Genomic DNA, 17717 nt, shown 5'->3' with positions numbered 1-17717 from the left:
CACTGCCTCACAGCTCTCAACTAAATATGTACCGCACGAATGAATGCAGACTTTGAGCACAGTTATGGTCTAGCCGCTCGCGTTCGACATGAGGTTCCAGCGCGGAGCATACAAAACTCATGTCTTCAATGTGAGAACACTTTGAGACGCTACAGAAACCTTCAAAGCGCCTTCCTTTATCCCACATGCCTTACTTACGAAGCAGTAGGCTGATAAGCAAACCACTCCTTGACTCCAACAGCGGCATAGGCGCCACTCCTGCCCGAGGGGTTCAGAATAGCCCTGATGGATTTGGTGGAGACAGTCGTGAACTTGGTCTCGGCAGGGGAGTTGGTGACCGCGGTCGAGAACGCAGTGCTGTTCGCGACGCGAGCCCACTGCCCGTTGTCGGTGAGGTATTCCACCCACCACGAGGCCGGGGGCGCGACGCCGGCGGTGGCGCCCGCGGGCGAGTCGGCAAAGAAGGCGATGGCCACGCCGTTGAGCTGCACCGTCGTGTTCCACGTGTACGTCAGGGTGTTGCTGGAGGGTGACTGCTCGGACCACGAGCTCCAGTAGTCCGGCGGGAGCGGAGCGGCCTCCACGCGGCCGTCGTTGATCGCCGCGATCCAGTACTGGATTGGCGTGCCGTTGGCCGACGACGGGGTCGCTGCCGGTGCGATGTTGCGGGTCGGCGTGCGCGGCGGGCCGGGCCTCTTGGTCGGGGTCACCTTCTTGATGGACGGGGGCGTCGTGGTGTCGTCCCAGTTGAGCTGGTCGAAGGCGACGCTCCGGCGGAAGTGCGTCCCGTTGGCGGCGTCGCGGGTGTGGTAGACGAGGAAGTACTTCCCTGAGCCTGCTGGCTGCTCGAACACACCTGGATGCGAGGTCGTTGAAGAGACGATGCCCAGGGCAATGCCTCGGTAGGTCCATGGGCCGAGAGGGTTGGAAGCAGTTCCGTAGGCGATGCACGCATGGTAGCTGGTAGGCGTGCATGGCGAGGTTGGTCCGGCGTTGTTCCCGGCGTAGAGCATGTAGTACGTGTCTTTGCGCTTCATGAGCCAAGGTGCTTCAAAGAACCCGTTCAGGGAGTTGACAGTCACGATAGTGCTGCTCTTGACCGTGATCATATCCGTACCCAACTCGACGCCCTTCAGCTGGCCGAACGTGCCCCAGTAGAGGTACACTTTGCCGTCCGTGTCGACGAGCACCGTGGGATCGATGTTCTGGATGTTGTTCTGCACTGGCACGCTCTGGGAGATGATAGGCCCGGACGGATGGGCATCTGTGAAAGGCCCAAGAGGGCTGCTCGATACAGCAACGCCAATAGCAAATGGGTCCGAATTGGGCGAGTTGGCCTGGGTGACGGGCGCATAGAGATAATACCGGCCATCCGGACCACGGACGATTTGGCTGGCGTATGCAGTGCCCTGGCTCGCCCATTTGAACACTGTCTGAGGCACTGCAACATTCTGGTGCAATGTCCATTCTCCACCTGAGGGTGTCGCGGTCTTGGACTCAAATATCTGCCACTGGTTCATTCTGAACGAGTTCTCAGCCGGGCCAGCCTCATCGCGACCGGCCAGGATGTAGACCGTGTCATTGACCACAAGTGGCGCCGGATCTGCCGAGTAGATCGTGCCATCGGCCAAGATGGGATTCCCAGTGGAGGTAATAGTGGTGCTGCTCTGGCGAGACTCGAGCGGAAGGAGGGCTGCACGGGCTACTGAAGCCGTGACGAGCCACGCTCGAAGATGAGATAGAAGTCGCGCCATGACGATCTCGGGAGTTGTGGATCAAGAGACAAAAGAGCGACGCCAGGCAAAACAACTTGAAAAGTGAAGCAAAACAACGTCCAGCGCGCCTAGAAGTAGTATTTGCTCATGGATGAAGCCTGGAAGTGAATGTCTATGAATTCATTCTGCTTTCGGCATGGAAGAAGACCATCCTGCGTAACATTGTCCAAGTGCAGCTCCTGAGCGTCCACTAATAGTAGTAATTCATCCCCTTTCTTGGTAGAGGGGATGACCAGGAAGCCGAATGGTCCCGGCACCTGAATGGGTGCAAACCCCACCAAAAATAAGCTTTTAGACTCTATAGCTTTAACCCTTATTTATTACCTTTTTAACCTTGAAATATAATAAAACAATATACTTATATTATTATTTAAAAGCTAAAGATTGAGAATAAAATTCTTTGAAAATTATACATTTTTATAAATATATTATAAAATAATAAATAATTAAAAAAGAGTCTTGAAATTTTAAGAAATAAAATTAAACTTTATTGTAAAATTATAATAAAATTCCTATGTAAAGAGATATATAAAATATAAAATGTAATAAAATTCTTTAAAAAAAAATTAAAAAACATTTCTTTTAAAAAAAAGGGGTATAAAAAAAACTTATTTTTTTATTAAATTTTATTTTAAGTTATAACTTTAATATAAAATTTAATATTAAATTACATAAAGTTTATACTTTTTATAATTTAATAAGTATTTTATAATATATTAATATTAATATATTTATTATAAGATTTATTTATAATTAATTTAATAAGCTAATATTTTAAATTTTTAAAAAGTTTTTAATTTTAAATTCTTATTATTTTATTAAAAAATTAAAACGAATTAAGTAAAATATTTTATATTATATAATAATAAGTAGCCTTTATATATAAAATTAATTTAAAAGTATTATGTAAGTATTAAAGATTTTATATAGAATTTAAGTTTTTAGAATTTGGTGGGAAATTTATTCAGGTGCCGGGAGCATTCGGCTTCCTGGTCATCCCCTCTAGGTGGTATTTCGGGCGCTTTATCCCCGAAGCGCGCCACGGAGAAATGAGAGCGTTAATGTGAGACCGCTTAGCAGAGCCAGGTGGAGAAATTCGGCGGGAAACTAGCGCCCTGCTTATCTCAAATATTCAGATGCCTTTTCACACGTTCAAATTAATTAGCCAGTTCTTAAGGCCTAAGCTTTCTTAGTAATTTAGGTAGCTATGCTAAAAGAGCAAAATAAGTAAGGTTTTAAATGCATAAAAAAAATATTTAAAATTAAAATGCAAAAAAAGTTTAATTTAAATATTACTTTATATAAAAATGTAAAAAACGCCTTATAAATATTTCTTAATTTAATAACCTTCTTAATTAATAATCTTAATATAAATAATATATTAAATAAAAAAAATAATTATACTTACTTTTTATATTTCTTTTTATTTTAATATACCTTTATTTTTATTATAGGCTAACCTTGAGTTGTTTGCCATAAGGTACTTAAATAAGGTTTATATTTAAAGTATAAAGGAAGAAATCCGCTTTTCATTTATATTTATGTTAAAGCCTATTCTTATAAGGCTAAAGCCCGCTAATTAATTATAATAAGTAAAGCTTAAACTATAATATATCTTCCTTCTTTAAGTCTTTATAGCAAGCCTTAAAGAGCAGCTATATAATAAAAAATAAAGGATATTATAATTTAATTATAAATTAAATATTGCTCTTTATTTAGCTATTTAATTATACCTTAATGCCTTTTAAATACGTTAAAGGCTTAACTTATTTTCCATAATTAATGCACCTTTAACTCTTATAATTTAATATATTAATTAAAGTAAGCTAATAAGAAATAATTATTTAAGCATAAATTAACGGCTAAATTAATAATATTCTTATAATCCTTTAATTTAAGCCTTTTATATAAGCTTCCTTACTTAAAACCTTGAAATTATAAATTTATTATATAATTATTATGGGCTAGCCCCAAAGGGGCTGCAGGCTAGCTAGCGCCTTCTTTCATAAGCTGCAAAGCAATAACCTTTTAACTAGGCTAAAAGGTACGTAATAATCTAAGCTTCCTTGAATTACTTAGCTACACTATATAAGGCTTAGGCTTCCAGCCTAAGCTCATTACATAGCCCCTTCCTTTAGGGCTCCCTCCTTATATAGTAATATAATTACCTCTAAGGCTTACCTATAACATTGCCTTTTAAGCTAAGGATTTTCTTTATAAAAGGGGTGCCTGCATTTATGGCAAACATAACTTAAACCCTTAACCTTAAAGCTTAGATTATTTATTATAGGCTGGCCTTAAAGGGGCTGCAGGCTGGCTAGCGCCTTCTTCCATAAGCTGTAAAGCAGCAACCTTTTAACTAGGCCAAAAGGTATGTAATAATCCAAGCTCCCTTAAATTACCTAGCCACACTATATAAGGCTTGGGCTTCCAGCCCAAGCCCATTACAATAATTTGCAATTAATTAATGCTTAATTATAAGTAATTTACTTTATTAATGGGAAATTCTTAAATTTTAAATATTTTATAATGCTAAATTAGCTAATATATAATTAACTTACTTTAAGCTTAAGCTAGCATTAAGTTAATAAGTTTTAAGCTTTACTTTATAAAAAAATTTTATGCCTCCTTAAATAAACTCCTCCCCCTTGCTAACCTTAATTAATAAAAGTTATATCCTTATTTTTATTATGGGCTAGCCTTAAGTTATCTGCCATAAGGTGTTTAAATGGGGTTTATATTTAAAGTGCAAAGGAAAAGGTTTGCTCCCTATTTATACCCACGCCAAAGTTTATTCTTATAAGGCCAAAACCCACTAATTAATTATAATAAGCAAAGCCTAAACTATAACATATCCTTCTTTTCTAAGTTTTTATAATAAGCCTTAAAGGGTAGCTATATAATAAAAATAAAGAACGCTATAATTTAATTATAAATTATATATCACTCTTTACCTAGCTATTTAATTATATTTTAACGCCTTTTAATTATATTAAAGGCTTAACTTATTATTTATAATTAATATACCTTAGCCCTTATAATTTAATATATTAATTAAAGCAAGCTAATAAAAAATAATTATTTAAGCTTAAGCTAATAGCTAAACTAACAACATTTTTATAATCCTTTAATGCAAGCCTTTTATATAAGCTCCTTTATTTAAAACCTTAAAATTATAAATTTATTATATAATTTATAATTAATTAGCGCTTAATTATAAGCAATCTACTTTATTAGCGGGAATTTCCCAAATTTTAAGCATTTTCATAACGCTAAATTAGCTAATATGCAATTAATTTACTTTAAGCCTAAGCTAGCATTAAGCCGGCATTACTTTTAAGCCCCATCTTATAAAAAAAAACTTTACACCCCCTTAAATAAACTTTTCTCCTTTATTAACTTTAATTAATAAAAGCTATACCCTTATTTTTTTATAATAATTAAGGCAATTATGCTTATAATAGCTAAATTAACTATATGCAAAATACTTAACTTTACTTATTAAAACTACTATAATATTAATATTTATTACTTTATTATTTTAAAGTTAAGTATTATTCTTTTTTGCTATAGCATTAAAAACGCCCTTATATTATTATAAGGCAAAGTAAAAGGCTTTAAATATATTTAACTACTTTTTATAATTAAGTTAAGCTTTTATTATAAAGATTAAGTTATTAACTATTAATAATATTTTATACTTATTTAACTAACTTTAAGCCTTTGCTATATAAACTAATTAATTAAATTAAATAAGAAATTTTATTATTCTTTCCCTATAGCGCTATTATAATATAATTAAGCTAAGCTTAATATACCTTTATTTAAAAAAGTTCTTAAGCATAAAATAAACCTTTTTTAAAAAACTTTTTAGCTACCCCTTAAATATCTTTATAAAATTAATATAAGGTAAAAATTAATTATAAAAAGTTTTTAATTAATTAAATATATAAAAGAATTAAGCTCCTTTAACGCTAATTACCTCCTTATTTATTATAAACTTAACCCTTATTTTCATTAGCTAAGTTATTAAGTATTCTTAAGATAAAAGTTCCTTTAAATAAAAAAGGGCTTAATAAGCTATTATTATTCTTTTTAAGTCTTGCTATATTAAGTTTTATATAATTATATTATAAGTTTATAATATAAAAAGACTTTAAATATATATTATAAGCTAGCCTTAAGTTATTTATTATAAGGTATTTAAATAAGGTTTATATTTAAAGTATAAAGGAAAAGGTTTGCTTTCTATTTATATTTATATTAAAGCCTATTCTTATAAGGCTAAAGCCCATTAACTAATTACAATAAATAAAGCCTAAACCATAATAATTTTTTTATAATAATTAAAATAATTATATTTATAATAATTAAGTTAGCTATATATAAAATACTTAACTTTATTTATTAAGATTATTATAATATTAATATTTATTGCTTTATTATTTTAAGGTTAAATATTATCCTTCTTTATTATAGCGTTAAAAATGCCTTTTTATTATTATAAAGCAAAGTAAAAAGCCTTAAATATATTTAATTACTTTTTATAATTAAGTTAAGCTTTTATTATAAAGGTTAAGTTATTAATTATTAATAATATTTTATATTTATTTAATTAATTTTAAGCCTTTATTATATAAGTTAATTAATTAAATTAAGTAAGAAATTTTACTATTTTTTTCTTATAATATTATTATAATGTAATTAAGTTAAGCTTAGCATATCTTTGTTTAAAAGGGTTCTTAAGCATAAGGTAAATCTTTTTTAAAAAGCTTTTTAATTACTTCTTAAATATCTTTATAAAATTAATATAAGGTAAAAATTAATTATAAAAAGTTTTTAATTAATTAAATATATAAAAAAATTAAGTTTTTTTAATATTAATTACTTTTTTATTTATTATAAACTTAGTTTTTATCTTTATTAATTAAGTTGCTAAGTATTTTTAAGATAAAAATTCCTTAAGATAAGGAAGGGCTTAATAAGCTATTATTATTCTTTTTAAGTTTTGCTATATTAAGTTTTATATAATTATATTATAAGTTTATAATATAAGAAAACTTTAAATATATATTATAAGCTAACCTTAGGTTATTTATTATAAGGTGCTTAAATAAGGTTTATATTTAAAGTGTAAAGGAAGAAATTTACTTTTTATTTATATTTATGCTAAAGCTTATTCTTATAGGGCTAAAGCCTGCTAATTAATTATAATGGGCAAAGCTTAAACCGTAACAATTTTATAAAATATAATATATATAATTAAAAAAAAAAGGAATTAAAAAGCACCCTTTTTATTTTTAATTACTTATATTTAACTTTTAAATTAAAAGAATTAAGAATTTTAAAATTTAATAAAATAATTTATAATAATTTATAAAACTTAAACTTCTTTTAAATTATCTTTTAAATTTAAAAAAATAAAGTAAGATAAAAATATATTTTAATTATTTTTTAAGATATTTTTAAATCTTAACTTTTTAATTTTTATATAAAAAAGGTATAACTTAAGAGAAATAAATTAATAAAAGCTTTTAAATTTAGGAAAGGTACTTATATAACTTTAAAAAATTTTATAAGAAAGGAATTTAAGTTTAAATTAAAGAGGGTAAATAGGTATACCTTAATCCTTATAAGGGTGGTAATTTAATTATAAACCTTTCTGGCCGCGAAGCCGCCCCTTTTTCCCTAGCTATACCTTACGTAAGTGCAGCCCCTAAGCCACACTTAGCTTCGCCACCAGGGAGGTCTGTGAGTCAGAGATAACGCCCTGCCAATATCTGTTTGTAGGGCACTTCAACTCCCCATGATTCAGTTCGATTGGGCCGATGGTCCTACAATTACAGTGCATGCAACATTTTCCATCCACTCGACCCTATCCACACTCAGTACACAGGCATAGGGAATGCATCCAGATCATACTTCCAGCTGTCAATGCTGCTCTGGTCGTACACACACTCCAGCGAGGTGCCATTGTTTGCCCAGAGCGGCCTGAGAGGCCATGCGCATATCTGCTGACTCTGGCCCAGGTTCTCGCCCTGCAGGATCGTCGCGTTTAAGGTGAGAGGCTCATTGCCATTCTCCACCCAGTCGATCAGTAGCGCAAGGTTGGTTTGTGGCCACGGCCCGTTCGGCTCATAAGGGTTGTAGTTGCAGTGAGCGCCGCCCGGCACGAGGAACAGCTTGTAGAAGTCGTTCATCGCCTCGATGCTCTCATTGTATGTTGCGCCCGGGTTCAGGATCGAGCGGACAGGCTCGTAGTACCGGACCGAAGACGCGGTGGAAATTGAAAAGTCAGACTCGCCGTGGTAGTGCAGGATCTTGGCGCCCGAGTTCTTGAGTGGGGAAATATCGGGCCAGTTGGTCATGAGGACGTCGTTGTAGCGATTCCATCCTTTCCAGATCCAGTCGCGGAGCGTGCTGTACGTGACATTGTCGAGATTTGCCAAGTTCTCGCCCTCCTCGAGATTAAGGAGAACCTGCACAAACGAGCCGCCAAGAGACGTGACAGTCCCTGCCCACCCCCCGTCTCGCTGTTGTACACCGTCTGGGCGTCAGTAAAGCTGGAGGACGGCGTGTAGCTGAAGTACGCCCGTTTGCCGTCGTCGTCATGCAGGCCCTCCAGTGTTTTCTGTGCCAGGGCAATCCCCTGGGCTGAGACGGTACCGTTCTGTGCGGGAGTGGCAGAAGTGAACGGCCCCGCTGGCGCTGCAGCACAAGAGTAAGGCAGGCCTAGCGTCGCGTTGATGTTGTAGTTCGCGGTACACAAATCCCTGCGTGCGACTACACCGTCAGCCTTCCCATCGAGAGGGTCGCAGGCCACGATGGTCTCATTCATGATCTTCTGAAGCTCGCAAGGGGGCGGGAAGTACCCCATTGTCTGTTCGACAACGTTGGCATATAGATGTTGGACCTGTTGGAAGGCAAATCGAAAGGCTGGAGCGCCGATGACAGCCCCGTCGTAGGCATCTTCAAAACGCTGCGCTTGGCTCCAACCTTCACGGCCACCCTCGGAACAGCCCTGCAGATTCGTTTAGTCAGATACGCGTGCATTGAGAAGGCGGATTCACTCGCAGGCCAAGGCCTTGAATTGACTTACTTGGTAATACTTGTAGAGCTTGTCTGTCTCAGTCAAGTTGAAGAAGAGTCTCGAGAATTCCCTTCCGAGCAGGCTCTGCTCTCGTATTGCTTGATACCCAAACATGTACACATTCTGCCAGTGTATGGTGCCATTCTGGATCAGAAAGGTAGATAACGCATCTGTCTGATATTGGCCAAAACCACCATCCGTTTGGCTGGCCACCGCACCGTACATCACACCACCAGGAAGTGACCCGAGCCGCGAATTGATCGCGTAGCCCCCTCCGCCAGTAGCCAGATATCGATTCTGGAAGGCATGGGGCGCGGGCAACCAGAAAGTCAACAGCACGGCGTCTCCGCGGCCATCGTGACTGTATGTGAAGGTCACATTACAATGGTCGAAGTTAGCGGCTGGGAACATGGGCGAGTCCACAGGGCCAACAGTGTAATTGGTGACCGGGTTTGCCGTAACGGAATCTGCGTTCACGCTGATCGCATAATCGCCGTAGTAGCCGCTGGCCGGTAGGTGCGCTGCCACATAGGAGGATGTGCAAACATCGTCCAGGGTGATTGCCAGGGCTACTGGGAGAATCGTAGCGAGAAATGCCGTGTGTGAATACAAAGACCTCATCTTGTTTACCGTTAACCACAAGATGGGGTTTGGTAGTGGCTCCAATTGGGCTGATAGAAGGGGAGAGGCTGATGCTTGTCAGTGGCTGCTAGAAGAATAACCTTAAAGCGTAACTCCACCTATTATACTCCATTCTCTGACCAAATTCGGTCAAAGATCCCATGATGTTTGTTTTTACCACGCAGGTCCGAGATCCGAGCACGGAATTGCCAGATACTGTGCAGATTGGCAAATCGCCGGGGTGGACGCGTCATGGGCATGGAGGTGAAAAGTCGTTGTGCATGGGGAATCCGCATGCTCTTCTCGGCGTGTGGCGTCGTAACGTCGAAGTTCCATGGTGAGCGGGGCCTAGAATTGATTTGCAGCGTTGTGGGGGAAGCCGGATGGAAATCGCAGCTCTCGAGGTGGGAGGATGCGGGGGCCAGAGGAGTCTCTCATGGGTAAAAGCAAACCCGGATTTGAGGAGAGCTGCCTCAAATTGAGCTTTTGCATGATGCCAACAAGATATCCAAATAGAAGTCTTCATTGGTCCAGAAGTTGTAAAGAAGGGGGAAATTAGCACAACCTTGACGACTAGGGCATGAAACAGACGGGCTCTAAACACATGCCAGTCGAGCCTGGCAAGACCGGCAAGTCTCGAGCAATAATGTAAATACTCAGTTCCGGTGATGCAATTGTGCACAGTACAATTATTGAATTCCACAGACACTCAGTCAATACAGTATTCGGTAGATCACTGGTACGGACTTAGTTACGGAGAGCCTCTGCGTACACACATCCTGTCGTGCACACGACTTTTTGAGATGAAGCGAGTCCGGATCCAATCCTCCCATTCTCTTGGATCTCGAAAGTACTAGTAGTCTGTTTTGGTCAATATAAAGTTTCAGAATTAATGTTAGTCAGTGCTGAATGGGGTTTCTTGATCACCTGTTCTCAAACAGTGTCGACAAGAGGCCCCTTAGTGAATGTCACTTGCAGGGTGCAGTTGCGTCCGGAACGTCAGACGCTCATTTTTGGGATCAATTCTGGGCTCCTTGGCACCTAAATTCCAAGATGACAGCACTATGGGCGCCGCTTCTCCATTATCTGTGTATTCGGTGTGGGATGCGTCGTCGAAGGACGCGCCGGCACCAGGTTAGAGCTGTGTCTACACATTCTCTGTGGCCGATGATAGAAGTCAAGTTGTAAGCCATGTGAGAGACAGGTACATGAACAAAACCGGGCAAGCCTTTAAGTAACTTATAATCTATGGAGAATACGAGGCATTCGAGCGCGATCAGCGTTCTCGTCGGTGGCGGTCTTCCAAGGTTATGTGACATTGCCACTGCCTGTCCGTATCATCCCCTTGCAGTCCAGCCAAACGGTTCAAACGGATGCGCCAAGTCAGCCAGGTTCACACCTCGGATCCGGCCAGGCCGCTGAGTCTCGACTCGGGCTGTTGAATAGAAGACTTGGCTCTTATGTACTCATATAGCGATACCAGCCCACTCAGCTCGCCGAGCCTCGTGTCGGCTGATGTAGTATGAAGGATCACAAACAATCTTGCAAATTTGCATAAGTGGCGTACCAACATCCAACCCGTGGGGGGATTGTGGGATGAAGAGGACTGTTTTCCAAATCCCAGGCACGCTAGCTGTGAGCTTGCCCACTCAGACACTACCAAAAACACGACCCGTTGCATTCATCATGCCCTGCACTCATGGCGTGCTTTCTTGGCTGCACCTCACTTCGGAAGGTCAAGCACAGCACATGCTCAAGCGAGCGCTTGATAAGGTAACCTTGGTCTAGGCGCTAAGGATTATGCAATCCAGCCCAGACATTTATCAGAGGTGGGAGGCGAGTCGGGAGCCATTGATAAAGTAGGCTCCAGGACGTGTCCGTGGGTGCGCTTATCACGCGCGTGCCCGCATAGTTCGTGAAACACACACAGGCCAGCCTCGACTTTGACTACCGACTCCCGTGCGACCCACTCGTCCTACCTGATCTAGGGGACAGTGGCACTGCTGGGTCCTGCTCGAGCAGTAATTAGAGTCTTCAATCAAAGGCTGTGACACAGAGCGCCGCCTCTCTTGTGCGATAATGTCGTACAAGTTCTGGAACCGGCCCACGGCGGGCACGACCGAGGTCCCTGTCGACAACTACACGTCCGACTCGGAGCCGTCAATTCTTCACGATGGCGACTTCGCCTACACTCGCGCCAAAGCTGGCAACGACTCCGGGGCAACGTACCAAGAGGCTGTGGGCGCCCCTGTTGAGGTCCGCTCGCCGTTGGGATACAATGTGGGCTGGGTAACTATAATATTCCTCAATGTCAACCAGATGGTTGGCACCGGTATCTTCTCGACGCGTGAGTGCTCCAATCCCAACTCGTGGTTCATGGGTACACTGCAGTGGCTAAACTCGTCGGCGGCCCATAGCGGGAACTATCTTGGGTAGCACCGGCTCCATTGGCCTGGCCCTCTTCTACTGGGTCATTGGGTTCATCATGGCAGCAGCCGGATTAGCCGTTTACCTGGAGTTGGCCGCCTATTTTCCCAACCGCAGCGGCTCCGAAACCGTTTATCTCGAGCAGGCCTATCCGCGCCCCAAGCACTTCTTCCCCATTGCTTTCGCGGTCCAGTCTGTGATTCTCTCTTTCAGCGCCAGCAATGCTATTGGTAAGTTTGCACCTTGGGAGGGGAACACGGACTCTGGAGCGCGTGGAAAGTACTAACAGATCACCAACCAGTCTTGTCCCGTTATATTTGGCGAATCGCCGAGAAGACCCCCACGGACTGGGAATCCAAGGGCGTGGCAGTCGCTGCTTATACGTTGGCCGTCATCTGCGTGATCGCGAACAACAAGTTCTCACTATGGGCGACTAACGTCCTGGGCGTCTTCAAAATCGCGCTCCTCATTGTCATCTCGATCACCGGCTTCGTGGTCCTCGGCGGCCACACGAGCGTGCCCAACCCGGGCGCGAACTTCGACAACGCGTTCGAGGGGACGACGACCAACGGGAACGACCTGTCCAGCGCCATGGTCAATATCGCATTCGCGTACTCGGGCTACCAGAACGCCTTCAACGTCGTCGCGGAGATCAAGCGCCCGATCCCGACCCTGAAGAAATACGCCACCATCTCTGTCCTGCTGGTTGCCGTGCTCTACATGCTGTGCAACATCGCTTACTTCGCGGCGGTTCCGAAGGAGATGTTCGCGGCGTCCAAGGAGATCGCAGCCGGCGTGTTCTTTACTGCTGTCTTTGGCTCACGGGGCTCCAAGGCGCTCAACGTGCTTGTGCTCTTGAGCGCGTTCGGCAACCTGCTTGCGGTTTTGATTGGACAGTCCCGCCTCATTCGAGAAATCGGAAGACAAGGTGTATTGCCTTGGACTCAATTCTGGGTTTCTACGAGGCCTTTCGGCACCCCTATTGGACCCTACTTGTTGAAATGGGCTGTCACGTTCATCATGATTGTTGGTCCTCCTGCAGGAGATGCTTTCCAATTCGGTGAGTCTGAAAAGCCCCACATGTTTTCCGAGTCATTCGAGACACTGACCCGTTATGCAGTCGTGAGTTTGAAGACATACCCGGACAGTATGTTCCTCGTCGCGATGACACTAGGCGTCTACATCTTCCGATACCGCTACAAACGAGTCGGTCGCGAGCGTGCAGAGTTCAAAGCCTGGGATGTGGCTGTGATCTTCTACCTGCTGACCAATGTCTACCTGTTGGTGATGCCGTGGTTCCCTCCAGAAGGGGGCCCATATGCTGGTGACGTTAGTTTCTGGTACGCCACGTATTGTGTTGTGGGCATTGGCATCCTCATCGTATGTGGTCTTTACTACATTGCTTGGATGTATGCCCTGCCCCGACTGGGCAAGTACGAAGTACGACCTGAGATTCTCGTGGATGTCGACAACAGGGGCGCTACAACTCACCGTCTGGTCCGCGTTCCACGCGACCAAGTCGCAGAGTGGGACGCGAATCACGATGAAGCTGGGAATCTGAGGCAGAGGCGCGTGGACGTTCATACTAGCCCCGACAGTGCTGAAAAGTTCGACAAGTCGGTGGTTTGAGGATAGGATTTACTATTGAATGATTCGCTTCGTGCGGTACTAGACCTGAGCAGTATATAATTATTTGTAGCGTTCGAGCTCGACCTGTCCGATTTCTTCTCGTAAGAAGGTAACAATGGCAAGAGAAGAGATACCACTCAATTTCATGAACTCATCATTGAATTCGCTACGTAATTACCAATGGCAATGAGTGATAAGACTCGAAAATGAAAAATTCGACTTGAAACACAAGAGCGTAAGGAGCACAAGAGGCAAATCCGCGCTGATCAAGGTCACTCCCGCTAACCCATCCCTCCCGACGTCACCAAACACCTGTGGGCCTGTTTGATTTGATCCCAAATCCAAACCCTCAAATTTCCCTACTGCTGAGACCTGAAGATAGCATCCTTGTTGAAATAACGACTGATGTCATTATCATGACCGCAGTTGTCACACTTGTGAAGAACCTTCGACCCAGTTCCGCTGGACCCAGACTGCCCAGCTAAGCCAGCAACACCTGATGTCAAACCAGAAGACGCAGTCTTGTCGTTTCCACCGCTGAAACCCTCTGTCGAGGACGGCGCATGCGGCTTGCCATCTGAGCCCAAGGCGCGATCTGCAACCTTCTCGGAAGTGTCAGTCCGGGGGTTCGTCTCATGCTCTTTGCCTTGACCGTAATTCGCGGCAAGACCCGTAGCCCCTGCACCGAAAGCTGTCCCTGCAGCTGCGTAACCAAGATCCGAGTGCCTGTTGTCCTTGCCTGTGTCTCCAACGGTGTTGGAAGAAGCGGGCTGTTGCTTGTTCCATGCTTGTTGGGCGGCGGCTTGAGCCACAGGCTGGCTTGGTTGGCTGGAGGCCTGCGTCTGATAACCGGCACCAGTGGTGGTGGAGGATCCCACGGGGGGCGAGTACTCGGAACTCCCTGCGCCGACGACGGTGTTGTGGATACCACCGCTGGTCGTAGGGTCATCTTGACGGCTCGTAGTGTCACGTTGAGCTCGACTGCCTGGAGCTGCTATGCCTGAGGTAGTTTCTCGTGTGCTGCTAGGCACCTCGTCTTTGCGCTCCTCTTTTCTGTTCGACGCCAACAATCCTCCTCCGGTTAGACCCGAGGCTCCAGCACCTGCTGCAAGGGCTTGCTCTTTTCTGTGGCTTTCGTTGTCGCCACTAGAGGTCGTTTTAGACGGCGCGGCAGCCTCAGCAATCCCAGTGCTCTGCGTGGCTCTGTTTGCATTGTCGTCGTTGCTCCAGTACGGGTAGTTTCCCGCAGCACTGGTGGCCTTTTGAGCCTCGGTCACTGGGTCATGACGGGAAGTGGCAGTCTGGCTAGGAGACTGGATGGTGCTTCCCTGTGTACCATGAGAACCAGTATCGCGCGTAGCCTCGTGCGGCTTGTCTTCCTTTTGCGAGGCGTAGTAGCCTGCTCCAGCGAGACCTGCGGCCCCAGCTCCAGCAGCAAGAGCTTCTTCCTTTCTGTGACTTTCGTTATCACCCGCTGAAGTCGTCTTGGTGGGAGTGGCAGTCTCGACGGGCTTTTGCGTAGTAGTCGAGGTCTTTGTGTGTTGAGTTGTTTTGCTCGTGTCCGAATGTGCTGGAGTCTTCGAGACCTCGTGAGTCGGTTTCTTCTCAGTTTTGTCGGCATCATCCTTGTCTCTGGTCGCGAGATGGGTTGCACCAGCAAGTCCTGCGGCTCCAGCAACCCCGGCGTCTCTCTTGGAGTGGTCATACTTCGAGTCCTCGGTTGCATCAGCTCGAGTTATCTCGTCCGCCCTGTTGGTGTCTTGATACTTCGAGCCCTCCGAGCCCAGGTATCCCGCACCAGCTGTGCTGGCGCCTGTTGCCAGGGCACCAGTAGCAAGGCCTGAGTCTTTGCCAAGCCCATGTTGCTGCTTCGTGGCACCGCTGTCTGGCCCTTCGGAACGATGAACGTGTTCGCCACCCTCACGGGGAAGGTTTCCCCAGTAGGGGTAATTGCCAGCTTCGCTAGTTGCTTGTTTCGTTTCTGGCTCGGGATCATGATGAGAGTGCCCAGTATGATGCAGCGCTCCTCGTTCAACATCTTCCGACTTGTCTTGATGAGTGTGTCCTGCATGCGGGGGCTCCTTTGTCAATTTGTTATGATCGCTATGATGCTTGGTGGAAGGCTCGTCGGAAGGGAAAGCGCCAGGGGCGTTCACGTCAGGAGTCTTGACATCGCTCTTGTCTTGGTCGTGATGACCGGTGAAAGCCTCCTTGATCTTCTGGCCGAGGTTGCTCATGATGGATCGAGGGGCTCAAATTGGGGAACAGATTATGTTATGAGGGGTGGAGCGGTTGTCTTGGAACGATGAGGGCACAATACACTGAGGCGATGGACGGGAAGTTGTACCTTTAAGCTTGTTCTCCAACCACCTCGTTCCTCAGGCAATGTCGAGCTTGTCTTAGCATGCTAGCCAAGCTCATTGACATGCAGTGTTCGTGACATCACAACAGCAGCTTGACCAGCCACAGATGATGTCGTTCCCACGATCGGCCGTGTGGATTGTCCTCAGCTGGGCCGCTTCTTTAGAGCCATTCCGCTTGGAGCTGTCGGCCAGCGTTGTAATGGGTTAGGTGTGCGCTTTCTGAGACACTAACAAGCGGCACTCGTGCGTCAATGACGAATGGCGCAAGCCACTGACAGCTAACGAGGGCCAGAATGCTTTTAGCTGAAAAATCGCGTCTAGGCCATACCGGCATGGCGGAACCTAGCGCGTCATGCAACGTCGATCCAGCGCAAATGCTTGATGGAAATCCCATATATCGGATTGTTAAAATCCAATGCTGCTAATGGTTGAGGAGACACGGGCAGTAGCTCGAGGCGATCCAGGTCGATGATTCGTGATGCCTGCTTAGGGCGACCAAGGAGGTCTGGACAACCTGGCCACGTGAATGATTGAGAAACAAGGCCGAAGATGAGATGATGCACGTGGCGGATCATATGAACGCGTCTCAGGACATCGATCCAGAGGCGGCCTAGGTCGTCTTCACTGGTCTGTTTGGCTTCCAACAAAATATTTCATGAACTAATCTAGAAGACAATCTTGACAAAAATATACAAGAAGCAAATACAATACCGGGCTGTGATACCATTTACGCCAGTTCGAGCACGTTTCAAGCAAACTGCCAACATTCGTTCACAAAAGAAGGCACATGTACATGTATGACAATAGATGCATAGGTAATCTGACCTATGAAGCAGGGTGTCCAAAGCACACTGTGGAGCAGGATATCATGAGCTATTGCCTTACTACTCTTCAAGTTCCTCTTCAGATCCACCACAAAATTAATACATCCTTTCTCAGCTTTCGATCTTCAACTTCAACCGACATGGTTCGATGAGATGCCTCAACATCCTCGCAAGTGTTCCGCGGCAACCCAAGTTTGGCAAGACACATGACAGTCCCCGTTGTTTGGTTTCATTTCAGCTAACTAGCTCTTCTCCAGTCACATTCTCACTCTCAACAATTTTTTGGTTCGCAACGCCCCAGTTATCGAGGACTTTTACCTTATTCCACACAGCTAAGCTGTGGTTAGGTTATAGGGTTCATAGTGCCGGCTTGCATCTCTCGTCGAGCACATGTCCACGCATTATGGATGCGTATCATCGGCTGACAGCCTATGGAATACAAATATAAATCCGGAGGATTTACGATACCCGCCGCCAAGATAGACCCCAGCTATCTTTATGTGATGTCTATGTGACAGTCGACGTCTGTCACATTCAATGTCATATATCTTGTGTGGGTTAGGGGTCCGCCAGTGGTGTGAGGCAGGCGGAGATTACCGAATTTAGCTGACGCAACTAAGGTTAAAAGATGGGGGCCTTGGGGTTAGGCGTGATCGTGCTTGCCGTCGAGCTAAAAAGACTTGGGAGCGGATTGTGCCCGCGTGAAACGGGATGGCTCGGCAGTCAATACCCACGATGCTGCTCACGCCATTCAAGATTCACCGCGTCATTTTTACGATCGAGCTTCGTTGATCTTCCGAAATCTTGAAATACACGGCAGATCTCCCCCCCCCCCAGCACAATCTTGCCCCATTTGCACTGCTCCCCAATCTTACCAGCCTTGCATTCTTTCAGCGCTGCCGAGAGCGTGTATGAGGATCAATCTCGAGCTGCATTAAGCCATCGCACTCGCTTCGTGGTGCGCGATCAAACCCGTCCAGGTAGCGAG

The 17717-nt window shown here is 44.1% G+C and overlaps 4 protein-coding genes across 4 annotated transcripts; 1 reads left to right on the top strand and 3 right to left on the bottom strand.

The window, feature by feature from the left end:
- Positions 1-194: 194 nt before the first annotated feature.
- Positions 195-1754, bottom strand: INS49_006363 (uncharacterized protein; the record flags this gene model as incomplete). The annotated part of the gene is made up of 1 exon (XM_043167135.1): positions 195-1754. One exon carries the CDS (start codon positions 1752-1754, stop codon positions 195-197), a length of 1560 nt encoding a protein of 519 aa, XP_043028279.1.
- Positions 1755-7660: 5906 nt separating this feature from the next.
- Positions 7661-9619, bottom strand: INS49_006362 (uncharacterized protein; the record flags this gene model as incomplete). The annotated part of the gene is made up of 5 exons (XM_043167134.1): positions 7661-8254; positions 8320-8796; positions 8875-9437; positions 9496-9536; positions 9588-9619. 5 exons carry the CDS (start codon positions 9617-9619, stop codon positions 7661-7663), a joined length of 1707 nt encoding a protein of 568 aa, XP_043028278.1.
- A 1946-nt stretch (positions 9620-11565) lies between these two features.
- INS49_006361 (uncharacterized protein) lies at positions 11566-13542 on the top strand (the record flags this gene model as incomplete). The annotated part of the gene is made up of 3 exons (XM_043167133.1): positions 11566-11833; positions 11904-12143; positions 12215-13542. 3 exons carry the CDS (start codon positions 11566-11568, stop codon positions 13540-13542), a joined length of 1836 nt encoding a protein of 611 aa, XP_043028277.1.
- Positions 13543-13901: 359 nt separating this feature from the next.
- INS49_006360 (uncharacterized protein) lies at positions 13902-15779 on the bottom strand (the record flags this gene model as incomplete). Its single annotated transcript, XM_043167132.1, has 1 exon — positions 13902-15779. The coding sequence occupies one exon, from the start codon at positions 15777-15779 to the stop codon at positions 13902-13904; it is 1878 nt and encodes a 625-aa protein (XP_043028276.1).
- Positions 15780-17717: the final 1938 nt, after the last annotated feature.

The sequence above is a fragment of the Diaporthe citri genome, assembly GCF_014595645.1.
Source record: "Diaporthe citri strain NFHF-8-4 chromosome Unknown scaffold_2, whole genome shotgun sequence".
Lineage (NCBI taxonomy): Eukaryota > Fungi > Ascomycota > Sordariomycetes > Diaporthales > Diaporthaceae > Diaporthe > Diaporthe citri.
The sequence above is the reverse complement of the archived record's forward strand: the minus strand, read 5'-3'. Positions and strand labels throughout refer to the sequence as shown.